The 21668-nt window shown below is 45.2% G+C and overlaps 2 protein-coding genes across 5 annotated transcripts in view; both read right to left on the bottom strand.

The window, feature by feature from the left end:
• The window catches only part of LOC109414689 (uncharacterized), a 69192-nt gene extending 49423 nt beyond the window's left edge, over positions 1 to 19769 (bottom strand). For 3 of the 4 annotated variants that reach the window (XM_062858794.1, XM_062858796.1, XM_062858795.1), the window contains exon 1: positions 19133 to 19769. The gene's annotated coding sequence lies outside the window, so the exon portion shown is untranslated. The remainder of the gene's footprint in view (positions 1 to 19132) is intronic. The other variant, XM_062858792.1, reaches the window with a different exon arrangement.
• The window catches only part of LOC109423432 (ankyrin-2-like), an 85336-nt gene that overhangs the window by 24957 nt on the left and 38711 nt on the right, over positions 1 to 21668 (bottom strand). Inside the window, exons 7-8 of the mRNA XM_062857429.1 lie at positions 15049 to 17210; positions 14107 to 14451 (exon numbers count right to left, since the gene is read on the bottom strand). Of these exons, the coding sequence (XP_062713413.1) occupies positions 14107 to 14451; positions 15049 to 17210 (2507 nt within the window). The remainder of the gene's footprint in view (positions 1 to 14106; positions 14452 to 15048; positions 17211 to 21668) is intronic.

Genomic DNA, 21668 nt, shown 5'->3' with positions numbered 1-21668 from the left:
TGGCGATGCTGGTTTGTCAGCTTCGACAGTCTTGGCTTCAACTGGCGAAATAGCCTTCTCGACATCAGGTTTCTCTTCTGGTTTGACTTCTGAGATTTCTTTTACCTTTTCGACAACCTTAGCTTCGACTGACTCAGCTTCAGCAACTGGCGATGCTGGTTTCTCAGCTTCGACAGTCTTGGCTTCAACTGGCGAAATAGCCTTCTCGACATCAGGTTTCTCTTCTGGTTTGGCTTTAGAGATTTCTTTTACCTTTTCGACAACTTCGGCTTCGACTGGCTCAGCTTCAGCAACTGGCGATGCTGGTTTGTCAGCTTCGACAGTCTTGGCTTCAACTGGCGAAATAGCCTTCTCGACATCAGGTTTCTCTTCTGGTTTGACTACAGAGATTTCTTCTACCTCTTCGACAACTTCAGCTTCGACTGGTTCAACTTCAGCAACTGGCGATGTTGGTTTCTCAGCTTCGATTGTCTTGGCTTCAACTGGCGAAATAGCCTTCTCGACATCAGGTTTCTCCTCTAGTTTGACTTCAGAGATTTCTTCTACCTCTTCGACAACTTCAGCTTCGACTGGCTCAGCTTCAGCAACTGGCGATGCTGGTTTCTCAGCTTCGACAGTCTTGGCTTCAACTGGCGAAATAGCCTTCCCTACATCAGGTTTGACTTCAGAGATTTCTTCTGCCTTTACGACAACTTCAGCTTCGACTGGCTCAGCCTCAGCAACTGGCGATCTTGGTTTCTCAGTTTCGACAGTCTTGGCTTCAACTGGCGAAATAGCCTTCTCGACATCAGGTTTCTCGTCTGGTTTGACTTCAGAGATTTCTTCTACCTCTTCGACAACTTCAGCTTCGACTGGTTCAACTTCAGCAACTGGCGATGTTGGTTTCTCAGCTTCGATTGTCTTGGCTTCAACTGGCGAAATAGCCTTCTCGACATCAGGTTTCTCCTCTAGTTTGACTTCAGAGATTTCTTCTACCTTTTCGACAACTTCAGCTTCGACTGGCTCAGCTTCAGCAACTGGCGATGATGGTTTCTCAGCTTCTACAGTCTTGGCTTCAACTGGCGAAATAGCCTTCTCGACATCAGGTTCCTCTTCTGGTTTGACTTCAGAGATTTCTTCTACCTTTTCGACAACTTTAGCTTCGACTGACTCAGCTTCAGTAACTGGCGATGCTGGTTTCTCAGCTTCGACAGTCTTGGCTTCAACTGGCGAAATAGCCTTCTCGACATCAGGTTTGTCTTCTGGTTTGGCTTCAGAAATTTCTTCTACCTCTTCGACAACTTCGGCTTCGACTGCCTCAGCTTCAGCAACTGGCGATGCTGGTTTCTCAGCTTCGACAGTCTTGGCTTCAACTGGCGAAATAGCCTTCTCGACATCTGGTTCCTCTTCTGGTTTGACTTCAGAGATTTCTTCTACCTTTTCGACAATTTTAGCTTCGACTGACTCAGCTTCAGTAACTGGCGATGCTGGTTTCTCAGCTTCGACAGTCTTGGCTTCAACTGGCGAAATAGCCTTCTCGACATCAGGTTTGTCTTCTGGTTTGGCTTCAGAAATTTCTTCTACCTCTTCGACAACTTCGGCTTCGACTGCCTCAGCTTCAGCAACTGGCGATGTTGGTTTCTCAGCTTCGACAGTCTTGGCTTCAACTGGCGGAATAGCTTTCTCGACATCAGGTTTCTCCTCTGGTTTGACTTCAGAGAGTTCTTCTACCTTCTCGACAACTTCAGCTTCGACTGGTTCAGCTTCAGCAACTGGCGATGCTGGTTTCTCAGCTTCGACAGTCTTGGCTTCAACTGGCGAAATAGCCTTTTCGACATCAGGTTTCTCTTCTGGTTTGACTTCAGAGATTTCTTCTAGCTTTTCAACAACTTCGGCTTCGACTGGCTCAGCTTCAGCAACTGGCGATGTTGGTTTCTCAACTTCGACAGTCTTGGCTTCAACTAGCGAAATAGCCTTCTCGACATCTAGTTTGACTTCAGAGATTTCTTCTACCTTTTCGACAACTTCAGCTTCTACTGGCTCAGCTTCAGCAACTGGCGATGCTGGTTTCTCAGCTTCGACAGTCTTGGCTTCAACTGGCGAAATAATCTTCTCGACATCAAGTTTGACTTCAGATATTTCTTCTACCTTCTCGACAACTTCAGCTTCGACTGGCTCAGCTTCAGCAACTGGCGATGTTGGTTTCTCAGCTTCGACAGTCTTGGCTTCAACTGGCGAAATGGTCTTCTCGACATCAGGTTTCTCTTCTGGTTTGACTTCAGAGAGTTCTTCTACCTTTTTAACAACTTCAGCTTCGACTGATTTAGCCTCAGCAACTGGCGATGTTGGTTTCTCAGCTTCGACAGTCTTGGCTTCAACTGGCGAAATAGCCTTCTCGACATCAGGTTTGACTTCAGAGATTTCTTCTACCTTTTCGACAACTTCAGCTTCGACTGACTCAGCCTCAGCAACTGGCGATGCTGGTTTCTCAGCTTCGACAGTCTTGGCTTCAACTGGCGAAATAACCTTCTCGACATCAGGTTTCTCTTTTGGTTTGACTTCAGAGATTTCTTCTACCTTTTTGACAACTTCAGCTTCGACTGGCTCAGCTTCAGCAACTGGCGATGTTGGTTTCTCAGCTTCGATAGTCTTGGCTTCAACTGGCGAAATAGCCTTCTCGTCATCAGGTTTCTCTTTTGGTTTGACTTCAGAGATTTCTTCTACCTTTTCGACAACTTCACCTTCGACTGGCTCAGCTTCAGCAACTGGCGATGTTGGTTTCTCAGCTTCGATAGTCTTGGCTTCAACTGGCGAAATAGCCTTCTCGTCATCAAGTTTCTCTTTCGGTTTGACTTCAGAGATTTCTTCTACCTTTTTGACAACTTCAGCTTCGACTGGCTTAGCTTCAGCAACTGGCGATGGTGGTTTCTCAGCTTCAACAGTCTTGGCTTCAACTGGCGAAATAGACTTCTTGACATCAAGTTTAATTTCAGAGATTTCTTCTACCTTTTCGACAACTTCAGCTTCGACTGGCTCAGCCTCAGCAACTGGCGATGTTGGTTTCTCAGCTTCGACAGTCTTGGCTTCAACTGGCGAAATAGCCTTCTCGACATCAGGTTTGACTTCAGAGATTTCTTCTACCTTTTCGACAACTTCAGCTTCGACTGACTCAGCCTCAGCAACTGGCGATGCTGGTTTCTCAGCTTCGACAGTCTTGGCTTCAACTGGCGAAATAACCTTCTCGACATCAGGTTTCTCTTCTGGTTTGACTTCAGAGATTTCTTCTACCTTTTTGACAACTTCAGCTTCGACTGGATCAGCTTCAGCAACTGGCGATGTTGGTTTCTCAGCTTCAACAGTCTTGGCTTCAACTGGCGAAATAGCCTTCTTGACATCAAGTTTGATTTCAGAGATTTCTTCTACCTTTTCGACAACTTCAGCTTCGACTGGCTCAGCCTCAGCAACTGGCGATGTTGGTTTCTCAGCTTTGACAGTCTTGGCTTCAACTGGCGAAATAGCCTTCTCGACATCAGGTTTCTCTTTTGGTTTGACTTCAGACGTTTCTTCTACCTCTTCGACAACTTCAGCTTCGACTAGTTCAACTTCAGCAACTGGCGATGTTGATTTCTCAGTTTCGACAGTCTTGGCTTCAACTGGCGAAATTGCCTTCTCGACCTCAGGATTGACTTCAGAGATTTCTTCTACCTTTTCGACAACTTCAGCTTCGACTGGCTCAGCCTCAGAAACTGGCGATGTTGGTTTCTCAGTTTCTACAGTCTTGGCTTCAACTGGTGAAATAGCCTTCTCGACATCAGGTTTCTCGTCTGGTTTGACTTCAGAGATTTCTTCTACCTCTTCGACACCCTCAGCTTCGACTGGTTCAACTTCAGCAACTGGCGATGATGGTTTCTCAGCTTCGACAGTCTTGGCTTCAACTGGCGAAATAGCCTTCTCGACATCAGGTTTGACTTCGAAGATTTCTTCTACCTTTTCGACAATTTCAGCTTCGACTGGCTCAGCTTCAGCAACTGGCGATGCTGGTTTGTCAGCTTCGACAGTCTTGGCTTCAACTGGCGAAATAGCCTTCTCGACATCAGGTTTCTCTTCTGGTTTGACTTCTGAGATTTCTTTTACCTTTTCGACAACCTTAGCTTCGACTGACTCAGCTTCAGCAACTGGCGATGCTGGTTTCTCAGCTTCGACAGTCTTGGCTTCAACTGGCGAAATAGCCTTCTCGACATCAGGTTTCTCTTCTGGTTTGGCTTTAGAGATTTCTTTTACCTTTTCGACAACTTCGGCTTCGACTGGCTCAGCTTCAGCAACTGGCGATGCTGGTTTGTCAGCTTCGACAGTCTTGGCTTCAACTGGCGAAATAGCCTTCTCGACATAAGGTTTCTCCTCTGGTTTGACTTCAGAGATTTCTTTTACCTTTTCGACAACTTCGGCTTCGACTGGCTCAGCTTCAGCAACTGGCGATGTTGGTTTCTCAGCTTCGACAGTCTTGGCTTCAACTGGCGAAATAGCCTTCCCTACATCAGGTTTGACTTCAGAGATTTCTTCTACCTTTTCGACAACTTCAGCTTCGACTGGCTCAGCCTCAGCAACTGGCGATGCTGGTTTCTCAGCTTCGACAGTCTTGGCTTCAACTGGCGAAATAATCTTCTCGACATCAAGTTTGACTTCAGAGATTTCTTCTACCTTTTCGACAACTTCAGCTTCGACTGGTTCAGCTTCAGCAACTGGCGATGTTGGTTTCTCAGCTTCGACAGTCTTGGCTTTAACTGGCGAGATAGCCTTCTCGACATCAGGTTTGACTTCGAAGATTTCTTCTACCTTTTCGACAATTTCAGCTTCGACTGGCTCAGCTTCAGCAACTGGCGATGCTGGTTTCTCAGCTTCGATAGTCTTGGCTTCAACTGGCGAAATAGCCTTCTCGACATCAAGTTTGACTTCAGAGATTTCTTTTACCTTTTCGACAACTTCAGCTTCGACTGACTCAGCTTCAGCAACTGGCGATGCTGGTTTCTCAGCTTCGACAGTCTTGGCTTCAGCTGGCGAAATAACCTTCTCGACATCAGGTTTCTCTTCTGATTTGACTTCAGAGATTTCTTCTACCTTTTCGACAACTTCAGCTTCGACTGGCTCAGCTTCGGCAACTGGCGATGTTGGTTTCTCAACTTCGACAGTCTTGGCTTCAACTGGTGAAATAGCCTTCTCGACATCAGGTTTGACTTCAGAGATTTCTTCTACCTTTTCGACAACTTCAGCTTCGACTGGCTCAGCTTCAGCAACTGGCGATGTTGGTTTCTCAGCCTTAACAGTCTTGGCTTCAACTGGCGAAATAGCCTTCTCGACATCAGGTTTCTCTTCTGGTTTTACTTCAGAGATTTCTTCTACCTTTTTGACAACTTCAGCTTCGACTGGCTCAGCTTCAGCAACTGGCGATGTTGGTTTCTCAGCTTCAACAGTCTTGGCTTCAACTGGCGAAATAGCCTTCTTGACATCAAGTTTGATTTCAGAGATTTCTTCTACCTTTTCGACAATTTCAGCTTCGACTGGCTCAGCTTCAGCAACTGGCGATGCTGGTTTCTCAGCTTCGACAGTCTTGGCTTCAACTGGCGAAATAGCCTTCTCGACATCAGGTTTCTCTTCTGGTTTGACTTCAGAGGTTTCTTCTACCTCTTCGACAACTTCAGCTTCGACTGGTTCAACTTCAGCAACTGGCGATGTTGGTTTCTCAGTTTCGACAGTCTTGGCTTCAACTGGCGAAATAGCCTTCTCGACATCAGGTTTGACTTCAGAGATTTCTTCTACCTTTTCGACAACTGCAGCTTCGACTGGCTCAGCCTCAGAAACTGGCGATGTTGGTTTCTCAGCTTCGACAGTCTTGGCTTCAACTGGCGAAATAGCCTTCTTGACATCAAGTTTGATTTCAGAGATTTCTTCTACCTTTTCGACAACTTCAGCTTCGACTGGCTCAGCTTCAGCAACTGGCGATGCTGGTTTCTCAGCTTCGATAGTCTTGGCTTCAACTGGCGAAATAGTCTTCTCGACATCAGGTTTCTCCTCTGGTTTGACTTCAGAGATTTCTTCTACCTTTTCGACAACTTCAGCTTCGACTGGCTCAGCTTCAGCAACTGGCGATGTTGGTTTCTCAGCTTCAACAGCCTTGGCTTCAACTGGCGAAATAGCCTTCTTGACATCAAGTTTGATTTCAGAGATTTCTTCTACCTTTTCGACAACTTCAGCTTCGACTGGCTCAGCTTCAGCAACTGGCGATGCTGGTTTCTCAGCTTCGATAGTCTTGGCTTCAACTGGCGAAATAGTCTTCTCGACATCAGGTTTCTCCTCTGGTTTGACTTCAGAGATTTCTTCTACCTTTTCGACAATTTCAGCTTCGACTGGCTCAGCCTCAGCAACTGGCGATGATAGTTTCTCAGCTTCGACAGTCTTGGCTTCAACTGGCGCAATTGCCTTCTCGACATCAGGTTTGACTTCAGAGATTTCTTCTACCTTTTCGAAGACTTCAGCTTCGACTGCCTCAGCTTCAGCAACTGGCGATGTTGGTTTCTCAGCTTCGACAGTCTTGGCTTCAACTGGCGAAATAGCCTTCTCGACATCAGGTTTCTCTTCTGGTTTGACTTCAGAGATTTCTTCTACCTTTTCGACAACTTTAGCTTCGACTGACTCAGCTTCAGTAACTGGCGATGCTGGTTTCTCAGCTTCGACAGTCTTATCTTCAACTGGCGAAATAGCCTTCTCGACATCAGGTTTCTCTTCTGGTTTGGCTTCAGAAATTTCTTCTACCTTTTCGACAATTTCGGCTTCGACTGGCTCAGCTTCAGCAACTGGCGATGCTGGTTTCTCAGCTTCTACAGTCTTGGCTTCAACTGGTGAAATAGCCTTCTCGACATCAGGTTTGACTTCAGAGATTTCTTCTACCTTCTCGACAACTTCAGCTTCGACTGGTTCAGTTTCAGCAACTGGCGATGCTGGTTTCTCAGCTTCGACAGTCTTGGCTTCAACTGGCGAAATAGCCTTCTCGACATCAGGTTTCTCTTCTGGTTTGACTTCAGAGATTTCTTCTGCTTTTTCGACAACTTCAACTTCGACTAGCTCAGCTTCAGCAACCTGCAATGCTGGTTTCTCAGCTTCGACAGTCTTGGCTTCAACTGGCGAAATAGCCTTTTCGACATCAGGTTTCTTTTCTGGTTTGGCTTCAGAAATCTCTTCTACCTTTTCAACAACTTCGGCTTCAACTGGCTCAGCTTCAGCAACTATCGATGTTGGTTTCTCAGCTTCGACAGTCTTGGCTTCAACTGGCGGAATAGCCTTCTCGACATCAGGTTTCTCCTCTGGTTTGACTTCAGAGAGTTCTTCTACCTTTTCCACAACTTCAGCTTCGACTGGTTCAGTTTCAGCAACTGGCGATGCTGGTTTCTCAGCTTCGACAGTCTTGGCTTCAACTGGTGAAATAGCCTTCTCGACATCAAGTTTGACTTCAGAGATTTCTTCTACCTTCTCGACAACTTCAGCTTCGACTGGCTCAGCTTCAGCAACTGGCGATGTTGGTTTCTCAGCTTCGACAGTCTTGGCTTCAACTGGCGAAATGGCCTTCTCGACATCAGGTTTCTCTTCTGGTTTGACTTCAGAGATTTCTTCTACCTTTTCGACAACTTTAGCTTCGACTGACTCAGCTTCAGCAACTGGCGATGCTGGTTTCTCAGCTTCGACAGTCTTGGCTTCAACTGGCGAAATAGCCTTCTCGACATCAGGTTTCTCCTCTGGTTTGACTTCAGAGAGTTCTTCTACCTTTTCGACAACTTCAGCTTCGACTGGTTCAGTTTCAGCAACTGGCGATGCTGGTTTCTCAGCTTCGACAGTCTTGGCTTCAACTGGCAATATAGCCTTCTCGACATCAAGTTTGACTTCAGATATTTCTTCTACCTTCTCGACAACTTCAGCTTCGACTGGCTCAGCTTCAGCAACTGGCGATGTTGGTTTCTCAGCTTCGACAGTCTTGGCTTCAACTGACGAGATAGCCTTCTCGACATCAAGTTTGACTTCAGAGATTTCTTTTACATTTTCGACAACTTCAGCTTCGACTGACTCAGCTTCAGCAACTGGCGATGCTGGTTTCTCAGCTTCGACAGTCTTGGCTTCAAGTGGCGAAATAGCCTTCTCGAGATCAGGTTTCTCTTTTGGTTTGACTTCAGAGATTTCTTCTACCTGCTTGACAACTTCTGCTTCGACTGGCTCAGCTTCAGCAACTGGCGATGTTGGTTTCTCAGCTTCGACAGTCTTGGCTTCAACTGGCGAAATAGCCTTCCCTACATCAGGTTTGACTTCAGAGATTTCTTCTACCTTTTCGACAACTTCAGCTTCGACTGGCTCAGCCTCAGCAACTGGCGATGCTGGTTTCTCAGCTTCGACAGTCTTGGCTTCAACTGGCGAAATAGCCTTCTCGACATCAGGTTTGACTTCAGAGATTTCTTCTACCTTTTCGACTACTTCAGCTTCGACTGGCTCAGCTTCAGCAACTGGCGATGTTGGTTTCTCAGCTTCGACAGTCTTGGCTTCAACTGGCGAAATAGCCTTCTCGACATCAGGTTTGATTTCAGAGATTTCTTCTACCTTTTCGACAACTTCGGCTTCGACTGGCTCAGCTTCAGCAACTGGCGATGCTGGTTTCTCAGCTTCGACAGTCTTGGCTTCAACTGGCGAAATAGCCTTCTCGACATCAGGTTTGATTTCAGAGATTTCTTCTACCTTTTCAACAACTTCAGCTTCGACTGGCTCAGCTTCAGCAACTGGCGATGCTGGTTTCTCAGCTTCGACAGTCTTGGCTTCAACTGGCGAAATAGCCTTCTCGACATCAGGTTTCTCTTCTGGTTTGACTTCAGAGATTTCTTCTACCTTCTCGACAATTTCAATTTCGACTAGCTCAGCTTCAGCAACCTGCAATGCTGGTTTCTCAGCTTCGACAGTCTTGGCTTCAACTGGCGAAATAGCCTTCTCGACATCAAGTTTCTCTGCAACCTTTTCAACAACTTCGGCTTCGACTGGCTCAGCTTCAGCAACTGGCGATGCTGGTTTCTTAGTTTCTACAGTCTTGGCTTCAACTGGCGAAATAGCCTTCTCGACATCTAGTTTGACTTCAGAGATTTCTTCTACCTTTTCGACAACTTTAGCTTCGACTGGCTCAGCTTCAGCAACTGGCGATGCTGGTTTCTCAGCTTCGACAGTCTTGGCTTCAACTGGCGAAATAGCCTTCTCGACATCAAGTTTGACTTCAGAGATTTCTTCTACCTTCTCGACAACTTCAGCTTCGACTGGCTCAGCTTCAGCAATTGGCGATGTTGGTTTCTCAGTTTCGATAGTCTTGGCTTCAACTGGCGAAATAGCCTTCTCGACATCAGGTTTCTCTTCTGGTTTGACTTCAGAGATTTCTTCTACCTTTTCAACAACTTCAGCTTGGACTGGCTCAGCTTCAGCAACTGGCGATGCTGGTTTCTCAGCTTCAACAGTCTTGGCTTCAACTGGCGAAATAGCCTTCTCGACATCAGGTTCCTCTTCTGGTTTGACTTCAGAGATTTCTTCTACCTTTTCAACAACTTCAGCTTCGACTGGCTCAGCTTCAGCAACTGGCGATGCTGGTTTCTCAGCTTCAAAAGTCTTGGCTTCAACTGGCGAAATAGCCTTCTCGACATCAGGTTTCTCTTCTGGTTTGACTTCAGAGATTTCTTCTACCTGTTTGACAACTTCAGCTTCGACTGACTCAGCTTCAGTAACTGGCGATGCTGGTTTCTCAGCTTCGACAGTCTTGGTTTCAAATGGCAAAATAGCCTTCTCGACATCAGGTTTGACTTCGAAGATTTCTTCTACCTTTTCGACAATTTCAGCTTTGACTGGCTCAGCTTCAGCAACTGGCGATGCTGGTTTCTCAGCTTCGACAGTCTTGGCTTCAACTGGCGAAATGGCCTTCTCGACATCAGGTTTCTCTTCTGGTTTGACTTCAGAGATTTCTTCTACCTTTTCAACAACTTCAGCTTCGACTGGCTCAGCTTCAGCAACTGGCGATGCTGGTTTCTCAGCTTCGACAGTCTTGGCTTCAACTGCTGAAATAGCCTTCTCGACATCAGGTTCCTCTTCTGGTTTGACTTCAGAGATTTCTTCTACCTTTTCGATAACTTTAGCTTCGACTGACTCAGCTTCAGTAACTGGCGATGCTGGTTTCTCAGCTTCGACAGTCTTGGCTTCAACTGGCGAAATAGCCTTCTCGACATCAGGTTTGAATTCAGAGATTTCTTCTACCTTTTCGACAACTTCAGCTTTGACTGGCTCAACTTCAGCAACTGGCGATGCTGGTTTCTCAGCTTCGACAGTCTTGGCTCTAACTGGCGAAATAGCCTTCTCGACATCAGGTTTCTCTTCTGGTTTGACTTCAGAGATTTCTTCTACCTGTTTGACAACTTCAGCTTCGGCTGACTCAGCTTCAGCAACTGGCGATGCTGGTTTCTCAGTTTCGACAGTCTTGGCTTCAACTGGCGAAATGGCCTTCTCGACAACAAGTTTGACTTCAGAGATTTCTTCTACCTTTTTGACAACTTCAGCTTCGACTGACTCAGCTTCAGCAACTGGCGATGCTGGTTTCTCAGCTTCGACAGTCTTGGCTTCAACTGGCGAAATAGTCTTCTCGACATCAAGTTTGACTTCAGAGATTTCTTCTACCTTTTCGACAATTTCAGCTTCGACTGACTCAGCTTTAGCAACTGACGATGCTGGTTTCTCAGCCTCGACAGTCTTGGCTTCAACTGGCGAAATAGCCTTCTCGACATCAGGTTTCTCTTCTGGTTTGACTTCAGAGATTTCTTCTACCTTTTCGACAACTTCAGCTTCGACTGGCTCAGCTTCGGCTACTGGCGATGTTGGTTTCTCAGCTTCGACAGTCTTGGCTTCAACTGGCGAAATAGCCTTCTCGACATCAGGTTTGACTTCGAAGATTTCTTCTACCTTTTCGACAACTTCAGCTTCGACTGGCTCAGCTTCAGCAACTGGCGATGCTGGTTTCTCAGCTTCGACAGTCTTGGCTTCAACTGGCGAAATAGCCTTCTCGACATAAGGTTTGACTTCAGAGATTTCTTCTGCCTTTTCGACAACTTGAGCTTCGACTGACTCAGCTTCAGTAACTGGCGATGCTGATTTCTCAGCTTCGACAGTCTTGGCTTCAACTGGCGATGTAGCCTTTTCGACATCAGGTTTCTCTTCTGGTTTGGCTTCAGAGATTTCTTCTACCTTTTCGACAATTTCAGCTTCTACTGGCTCAGCTTCAGCAACTGGCGGTGCTGGTTTCTCAGTTTCGACGGTCTTGGCTTCAACTGGCGAAATAGCCTTCTCGACATCAGGTTTGACTTCAGAGATTTCTTCTACCTTTTTGACAACTTCAGCTTCGACTGGCTCAGCTTCAGCAACTGACGATGCTGGTTTCTCAGCTTCGACAGTCTTGGCTTCAACTGGCGAAATAGCCTTCTCGACATCAGGTTTCTCTTCTGGTTTGACTTCAGAGATTTCTTCTACCTTCTCGACAATTTCAGCTTCGACTGGCTCAGCTTCGGCAACTGGCGATGTTGGTTTCTCAGCTTCGACAGTCTTGGCTTCAACTGGCGAAATAGCCTTCTCGACATCAGGTTTGACTTCAGTGATTTCTTCTACCTTTTTGACAACTTCAGCTTCGACTGCCTCAGTTTCAGCAACTGGCGATGTTGGTTTCTCAGCTTCGACAGTCTTGGCTTCAACTGGCAAAATAGCCTTCTCGACATCAGGTTTCTCCTTTGGTTTAACTTCAGAATATTCTTCTACCTTTTCGACAACTTCAGCTTCGACTGGCTCAGCTTCAGCAACTGGCGATGCTGGTTTCTCAGCTTCGACAGTCTTGGCTTCAACTGGCGAAATAGTCTTCTCGACATAAGGTTTGACTTCAGAGATTTCTTCTGCCTTTTCGACAACTTGAGCTTCGACTGACTCAGCTTCAGTAACTGGCGATGCTGATTTCTCACGGGGCGGGGCTGGTTTCTCAGCTTCGACAGTCTTGGCTTCAACTGGCGAAATAGCCTTCTTTACATAAGGTTTGACTTCACAGATTTCTTCTGCCTTTTCGACAACTTCAGCTTCGACTGACTCAGCTTCAGTAACTGGCGATGCTGGTTTCTCAGCTTCGACAGTCTTGGCTTCAACTGGCAAAATAGCCTTCTCGACATCAGGTTTCTCCTGTAGCTTGACTTCAGAGATTTCTTCTACCTTTTCGACAACTTCAGCTTCAGCAACTGGCGATGCTGGTTTCTCAGCTTCGACAGTCTTGGCTTCAACTGGCGAAATAGCTTTCTCAACATCAGGTTTCTCTTCTGGTTTGATTTCAGAGATTTCTTCTACCTGTTCGACAACTGCAGCTTCGACTGACTCAGCTTCAGCAACTGGCGATGTTTGTTTCTCAGCTTCGACAGCCTTGGCTGCAACTGGCGAAATAGCCTTCTCGACATCAGGTTTCTCCTCTAGCTTGACTTCAGAGATTTCATCTACCTTTTCGACAACTTCAGCTTCAGCAACTGGCGATGCTGGTTTCTCAGCTTCGACCGTCTTGGCTTCAACTGGCGAAATAGCCTTCTCTACATCAGGTTTGACTTCAGAGATATCTTCTGCCTTCTCGACAACTTCAGCTTCGACTGACTCAGCTTCAGAAACTGGCGATGTTGGTTTCTCAGCTTCGACAGTCTTGGCTTCAACTTGCGAAGTAGCCTTCTCGACATCAGTTTTGACTTCAGAGATCTCTTCTACCTTTTCGACAATTTCAGCTTCGACTGGCTCAGCTTCAGCATCTGGCGGTGCTGGTTTCTCAGCTTCGACAGTCTTGGCTTCATCTGGCGAAATAGCCTTCCCTACGTCAGGTTTGACTTTAGAGATTTCTTCTGCCTTTTCGACAACTTCAGCTTCGACTGACTCAGCTTCAGCAATAGGCGATGCTGGTTTCTTAGCTTCGACAATTTTGGCTTCAACTGGCGAAATAGCCTTCTCGACATCAAGTTTCTCGACTTCAGAGATTTCTTCCACCTTCTCGACTACTTCAGGTTCAGCTTCAGCAACTGGTGATGCTGGTTTCTCAGCTTCGACAGTCTTGGCTTCAACTGGCGAAATAGTCTTCTCAACAGTAGGTTTCTCTTCTGGTTTGACTTCAGAGATAACTTCTACTGTTTCGATAACTTCGGCTTCGACTGGCTCAGCTTCAGCAACTGGTGATGCTGGTTTCTCAGCTTCGACAGTCTTGGCTTCAACTGGCGAAATAGCCTTCTCGACATCAGGTTTCTCTTCTGGTTTGACTTCAGAGATTTCTTCTATTGTTTCGATAACTTCGGCTTCGACTGGCTCAGCTTCAGCAACTGGCGATGCTGGTTTCTCAGCTTCGACAGTCTTGGCTTCAACTGGCGAAATAGTCTTCTCAACAGTAGGTTTCTCTTCTGGTTTGACTTCAGAGATAACTTCTACTGTTTCGATAACTTCGGCTTCGACTGGCTCAGCTTCAGCAACTGGTGATGCTGGTTTCTCAGCTTCGACAGTCTTGGCTTCAACTGGCGAAATAGCCTTCTTAACGGTAGATTTCTCTTCTGGTTTGACTTCACAGATTTGTTCTACCTTTTTGACAACTTCAGCTTCGACTAGCTCAGTTTCAGCAACTGGCGATGCTGGTGTCTCAGCTTCGACAGTCTTGGCTTCAACTGGCGAAATAGCCTTCTCGACATCAGGTTTCTCTTTTGGTTTGACTTCAGAGATTTCTTCTACTGTTTCGATAACTTCGGCTTCGACTGGTTCAACTTCAGCAACTGGTGATGCTGGTTTCTCAGCTTCGACAGTCTTGGCTTCAACTGGCGAAATAGCCTTCTCGACATCAGGTTTCTCTTCTGGTTTGACCTCAGAAATTTCTTCTACCTTTTCGACAACTTCGGCTTCGACTGGCTCAGCTTCAGCAACTGGCGATGCTAGTTTCTCAGCTTCGACAGTCTCGGCTTCAACTGGCAAAATCGCCTTCTCAACGAGATCAGGTTTCTGTTCTGGTTTGACTTCAGAGATTTCTTCTACCTTTTCGACAACTTCGGCTTCGACTGGTTCATCTTCAGCAACTGGTGATGCTGGTTTCATAGCTTCAACAGTCTTGGCTTCAACTGGCGAAATAGCCTTGTCAACGGAAGGTTTCTCTTCTGGTTTGACTTCAGAAATTTCTTCTACCTTATCGACAAGTTCAGCTTCGACTGGCTCAACTGATTTCTCTGTTTCGTCAGTCTTGGCTTCAACTGGCGAAATATCCTTCTCAACGGTGGGTTTTTCCTCTGGTTTGACTGTTGAGATTTCTTTTACCTTTTCGACAAGTACAGCTTCGACTGGCTCAGCTTCAGCAACTGGCGATGCTGGTTTGCCAGATTCTGTCTGTGTGAATGTAACTTGTTCTTTTTGATCAAATATTCCCGCTTCACGTGACTTAAGTTCAAATTGTATTTGACGGTCGATTCCTATTGATTCTGTTTCTTTCTCGGTTACTGTGTGTTCAATTTCTGATGTTGTTTCGGATTGTTCAGTTTTGTCATCTTCTGGTAATCGTTGTAGTTCGGTGCTGGCTTGCTCTGGTTTTAGTTTACCTATCATTTTCTGTTGTGTGATATCTTCTTTGGAAAGTTTGTCAAACTGTGCCTTAATGTCAGCGACTGTCTTTTGTACTAATTCTTCTTCTGGCGATAATTGTTGTATCTGTCGTTTGCTTCTTTTATGTGTCTTGTCAATTCTCTCAGATTCCTGTTTTTGAAGTATTTCCCTTTGTACAATTTCTCGTTTTTCAGTGGTTTGAGTTTTGTCAGTTGTGTCGAACATTCGTAGGAGACTTCTGTCAAGCTTCGAAATTCCACCGTGTTTTAATTTTTCTTCATATTGCGCAACAATTTTTGATTCCGTGTGTTGTTCATTTTCTGCTTCTTCGAAAGATTGCTCTTCCAATGACAATTTCTGTGATGTAATGTACAATTTTCCCACCGATCGGGTTTCCGATTCTAGTTTTTCCATTTCGATAATTTGACGCTCCTGTTGTGTTTCTTCCGACTTTGTTAGAATAGCATGACTGTGAATGGTTTTCTCTACCTCGACTGTTGAGAGAACTGCCGCTTTGGGGCCGTCTTGTGTTTTTGATCGTTTGAATTTTGGGCTTCTGGGTGGAGATTCTATCGGTGCCGATTGCTTACTTTCGAACATCTTAATCAGGTCGTTGGCTCGTTTTTGTTCGAATTCTTCGACTACATCCTCGGTCAATTCGGGGACGTGTTTCTTGCATACGATCCTCTCGCAAATCGGTTCTTCGAGTTGTGCAATTGAATCGATTTCTTTCTTTTGTTCGAGTAGGTCTCGCTGATGCTGCTCCTGTAGACCGAGCTGTTGTACACCGTGTACTAGTTTGGTTATCTTGACTTCTTCTTCAGTTTGATCCAGAGGAAGTGCTTTGGTTGGTAGGATCTTTTCAGCGGGAATGATTTGTGCTTCCAAGTCCAGTATGTCTCGATCGGTTAGGGTTTCTTTTTTCGGAGCGGGAGGTGGAAGAATACGAACGGCCGAAGCGTCCACTTGATCCAGCACCCTTTTGTCAATTTGTTCAACGGCAATGCGTTTTTCGAGCTGTTTGATTACCTCGTGGATGGGTGGAATCGATTCGGACATGATGTTGGACTCCTCCGGCTCCTGTTCTTCGCCGAAAATTTTCTTCAGTTCACTGATTTTGGCGGATGCATACTTTTGCTTTTTCGGGGAGTCTTGCACGTCCAAGTGCTTGATTTGGTGGTCTTCAAACTCGACCTTCTTCTTGGGAGAGCTTTGAGCACTGTGGATTTTTTGGTTTTGTTCCAGGATTTTGATCTTGGCCTTGACGTCTCCCGAGCCACGGCGTCCTGTTAATAGTTCTTCGTCGGTCATTTTGGTAAGGTCCCGCTTCAGAATGGATGTGATGTGTGCATCCAGGGGACTGTTGGAAGCGTCTTTAGTTTCTACACGATCGGTGAGAGTTGCCGCTTCGGAAGTGTCCATAGCAGCAGATACAGAGTGCTCTTCAAAGTCTACTGGGCTTGTTCCGGCATGTGCGTATTGGACGTCTTCCTCGGCAATCTGGAAGTCGGCTGTGATGTCGGTTTCGTCCGGTTGTATTGGGCTTAGTCCAGCATCGGTGAGCTCCAGTTCTTCGATCTCCACGTCGACGGCAGTGTCGGTCACGATGCTGATTTTCTTGTTCTTTTCTTCGGAAGAGGACACAATACCTGGAGATGTCATGGTTTCGGTGAAGCCTCTTGTTAACGATATGCCGGTATCGGTTACATGTCCTGATCCGCTGGCTTCTGTGATTGGGGACTCACTGCTTGAGTCGAAGCTACCGAAGAGGTAGACGCTCTTCTTTTTGGAGAATGAAACTGTATCGTCTCGTTTGCGTTCAACGCGTTCCGAGTCCTGTTCGTCGTCTATCAGTTTGAACTGTTTATAGCGTTTGGTTGTAGTAGAGTCTCTTCCAGTGCTTCCAGTGCTGATCACTTCAGAGCTGACTTCTCGACCATCTTTCGAGGTGGTCGTAGTGGTCAGACTGATGGTTGACTGGGAGCTGATTGAAATCTCGACATCTTTGTGTCCGTAGACGGTTAATCGACTTTCGGTGATGGCCGACGTATCGGAGGTCTTTATTTCCTTCCGGCCGATGACAAGCTTGATTGCCGGAGATTCACCACGTGCGTAATGGTGTACGCTGTCCGGTGATTCGACAATGTCTGTCATTGGAGAAGTGCCACGGTTCGAGTGCGTCTCAAAGTGTGCTTTACGTTCTGGTTTGCTGCGAGAAGTCGTGGTTGGGTCAAGGTCTAGGTTAAAGTCTTTTCGGGCCTTGGTGGTCCGTGTCGTTTCGTCACTGTCCTGAGCTTGTTCCGTTGTTTGTGATTGTTGTTTACGTTCCCCGATGACGTCGGGTGATTGAAGGCTCAGTGTGTCCAAGTCTTCGGTCGATGCTAATACTACGCCCTGAGCGGTGGACGGTTGTGTAGGGGCAGCGCTCTTGGATAGCTTGGTTTGCGCTGCGGTCGCCGAGTCCGGAGTGTCCAGCCAGTGGTACTCTCGGAATGCCTCGAAATCCGTCGTGGAGGCATTGTCCGGTACCAGCGAGTGGGCGTCGTCTGCGATGGCGGTCGTTCCCCCGTGATGATGGCATTTGACAGTTTTGTGAGTAGGTTTGTTTTGGGAGTGAGGGTAGCAGTGAGTGTTTGGTTTATATTTAGTTTTAGGATTGTGAACAGAACGCGCGACGTAGACGTCAGAGCAGTACGTTTCGGAGATTTCGGTGGAGTTTTGAGGATCGATTGGTTCAATTGCCATTCGTTCCAGTTAGTACAAGTGTTAGGTTAGGTTTATCCACCGAAAGTGATTGAGGGGCCGCAGCGTGTAATTAATTATAATAAGTCATTTTAAAATGGAGGAAATATATAACATGGTGGATGCGATTTGAATAGAGAGTATGACATAATGGCTTCCACTTAAATGACATTAATGTACATGTGCGTTCGGCATACATCATTCAGTTGAATAACCTACAACGCTTCATGTCGGCGAGATAATGGAAAAGAGCATCTCTCAGTGGACGATTCTGGATGAAAGTGTTCAACTACCAGATCCATCCGACTGTATGGTAACATGTAAGATGACCATGAAGTTTGTAGTTTATGAGTGTGTTGCACATTCGATGTTCTGGATGATAATATATGACGTCGTGAAGGATGTTCAAAAACAACTAAACCGCTTTTTTATGCCCGATACAATCTACCGCGCGCTATCTCGGATGATGTCCTCTAAGAACACACTCAAAATATCGTGCAAATTACTCGTACCAGTACTCTACGACCTCTTACAAGGTTTTGCTATTGGCTACGAAACGATTCCTGTTATTAGTTCCATCTCGACTAATTTCTTCAGCAAACTAACCACAAAAACTACAGCGGGATTCGTTCCTCCACTAAATCAATACCAAAGAACAACATAACAGTGACAAACTAAAACGCCATTCGAACTAAAAAGAAAAGACGCGAAAAGAAGCCAATGAAGGTTGCTGGGTGTGCTGCACTGTCTTTTTGGGAGGTGATTTTTTTTTCTTTACGGGTGGTGCCTTTCGGGAGAAAATCGTACCAAATTGGATCATGCACGCGCGGAAACTCAAAATGGTAACGTCAGATGGAATCATTACTGGCTCAAGGCGGTTTTTGGCGGTGGTGCTTGGTTGGTAGCGAAACGGTGAATGCTTGTGACGGTGTTTTGCGCTGCGTGAACTGCCATTACACGACCTCATATATTATGCAGGGGTATGGGGTGTGAGGGGCTCTGGACTATGATTTTGTGGGGTTTGTTGAGTGTTATTGGGTGATACATACTGATTTAGCACTGGGACATTCAAAGCAATAATTTCAAAAAACGGAATCAAAAATGAGTACAGTGAAGAGCATTCGTTAAACTTGTTCGCGAAAAGGTGCAGCTGTTCGAGTATTGGTATTATGTTTCTGAATTCCTGAAATGTACTTCTAAATATCTGTTACCTTTGCTTATGTATAAGAAATAGACATAATATGGCGACCGTCAAATTCCGGAGCCGATCATGTGTGGTTGAACGAATCAGTGTGGTAGCTTTCTTTTCCATAATGGGTAAGAGTTTATTTCACAATTCTGAATTTTAATGTTGTAAGCCAAGCATGAAAAAGTCAATAACATTCCCAACTTTGAAAGATCCTTGGGCTTCTACTTCTTCTTGGGGTAACTTCCCAGTTTGAACAAAGCCTAATGCTGAGCAGTGTTCTATAAACATTTCCACAGTTATTAAGTGAAAGCTTCCTCTCTGCCAATGGTCATTTTTCATGTGTTTATCGTATGGTAAGTACGAACTTTATGCCCAAGAAAGTCAAGGAATCCAACTTGACGGCGTTCAGCATGGTCTTGCTTACCGCTTCGACTATATGTGTCCTTATCCCTAGGTTTGATCTTACTTGGTTGACGTGAGTTTATCAACATATTTTGCTTTGCAACGATTGATCCACAAAATGTAACTGATGCTTACCAGCTGCGGCTGCTCTAAATTCACTTATCTTATGTCCTTCTATCACAAAAACACGTTCTGAACTGTCCTTTGATATCACCGTGTTATTTAGAGGTAAAAAATCAGGCCTCGCCGAATTCAAATCACAAATTTGTTCACCAATTATCCCAAAAATTTCACTAGTACACCGGCGATTACGAGTCAACTAGCAAGCGACGAACTGGTATGCACTGTGCTGCGGGTGACTTTCGACACTGAACTGGATGATGGGTTGCAATGGTTTGCCTGTCCTCGTGGGAAAAAACACCACAGTCGTGCCCAATTGCGAGCATGGTTGACAACGCCACATAGCGGCATAACAGGATTACCATTCATTGCCGGTCAATAGGAAAAAACTGGATGTTTTCGTTATTTTCCGGAATGGATCACAAGGGACCATCACGGCGCAACACTGTGGTGGCCTTATTCATTCCTAGGGAAACCCTAGAAAATCGCGCGACCTGTTGTGTAACGGTAACTGTAACTGCTTCTATTTGTGACGCTCTGGCATCAAGGACTGCACGTTACAATGCCGGTGACTTTCCAGAATAATGTATATGGTGTGAAGAACAAATGTTTTCGCTATTGATTTGGGATGATGAAATCAATATGATGGACACATATGAATGTTAAATTTCTGGTGTCCAGATCAAAGCCAAAATACGTTTATTTGGTTTGTATCTTGTAAGTTACATTGAACAATCCAGTGAAAGCCTTATGCACTCAGAATGTGACCCTGCAGTTTTGTTACTCTTTAAGCATGTTTGAAGCATTGAATGACTTTCTCAAATAGTTTTTTTTTGCCATTGCTCCTTTTTTCAATGAATGGGGGACTAGGGTCCCTTAGTGGAGGTAGTACCAATAGTGGTGGTAGTGGCAATTTAGCACTATTTCGACCAAAAAGCTAGCAAACGACATTTTTAATAGATGCCTCATTCCTAATCATTAACATTAATTCAGTATTTTGTTCAACTTTTTCCGAAAAACCAATTTTAAACAATTATTTAAACTTAATTTTTTCGCTGCTTTGCACCTATTGTGGTGGTGGTGTTCCTATGATGGTGGGTCCCATAAGAACTCAAGGGGATGCGCCACTATAGGAACCAATGTTAAATTTAGCCTCCATAATAGGAACCGTGTACCTATAGTTGGTGTAAGAGATTTATTAACAAAATGTGAAATGAACAATGGTTTTTACATTTTTCCTAGCAAATTTGAATGAAAAACTACCGATTAACGTTTTTAGACTTTTTATTTTGTGGTTTTATCAATTTTATTCAGTTATTTTACTACAAGGAGCTACAAATAGCACCACTATTGGTACATTTACACTATACCACTTTACGATGATTGACTCAAACCCAATGGGACATTAGAGTGTCACGTAGACCAATATACAAAGTTTTGGAAAATATTTGAAATATTATTTATTCACTAAAAGCGTAATATCTCAGCTTCTGGACAAGATTTTTAAAATCCTTTTTTTTAGAAATGACAAAACTGGGAAAAACTTTAGATAAGCTTAGCAGACACAGAATGTTGACTAATTCGCAAATTGATTGATGAAATTGTGAAAAAAAAATCTCGCTCTAGTGGGATTCGAACCCACGACTCCGTATTCGCTGGACCGGCGCTTCAACAAACTAAGCCACAGAACATGTAACACAGTTCTGCGGAATTAAAAGCAAAACTGACTCCGAGCCCGCACCATAACTGCCCATATTCGCATAGTCGATGTAACCACCAACGTCTGCTCTGATGGGAAAACACGATTTTATAGATTTTTTCCGGATTTACATATGCACCGACTATTATAATGAAATAATCTGTCAGTTTCGTGGATTATAGCTCCAAAAAGTGAGCCGCAATGATTTTAAAATGTTTCATGAAATTTTTCCATATTTAAAACGTGTACGTCAGTTTATGCGACCATTCAGTCGTTTTGATGAATCATTACACGGATAAGTTGACGTAACAACCAGATTGCTATGACCGTTATGTTAGCTATTACGGTACATACCCGTTTTCTGAACACGTGTTAGATTTTTTTCCGGAATGTCCGTCATCTTCTTCATCTATATGGCTCTACGTCCCCACTGAGACTTGGCCTGCCTCGCTTCAACTTAGTGTGCTTTGAGCACTTCCACAGTTATTAATTGAAGGGCTTCCTTTGCCTGCCATTGCATGCATTTGTATATTGTGAGGCAAGTGCAATGATACACCATGCCCAGGGAGTCGAAAAATATTTCCCGACCGGAACGGGAATCGAACCCGGGTCTTCGGCTGAATGTCCGCATTCGTGCGTTAAATACATTCTTTGTTGATAAGCAGCAGTCCCGACTCGAAAGAAGATGTACTAACCGTGGTTTCAGAAAAAAAGCTAACACGTCACATTCTGAAAATGTAAACTATCTGATAGTGCGGTCGAGCGTACCATAAAGCGTGGGCATCGTAGTAAGATTCACAGTTGGTCGGCTTTAACCCATTGGGGACGGATGGGTCGTATATGCCCAACCGA

Source organism: Aedes albopictus, chromosome 3, assembly GCF_035046485.1.
Source record: "Aedes albopictus strain Foshan chromosome 3, AalbF5, whole genome shotgun sequence".
NCBI classification, from domain to species: Eukaryota; Metazoa; Arthropoda; class Insecta; order Diptera; family Culicidae; genus Aedes; species Aedes albopictus.
The sequence above is the reverse complement of the archived record's forward strand: the minus strand, read 5'-3'. Positions and strand labels throughout refer to the sequence as shown.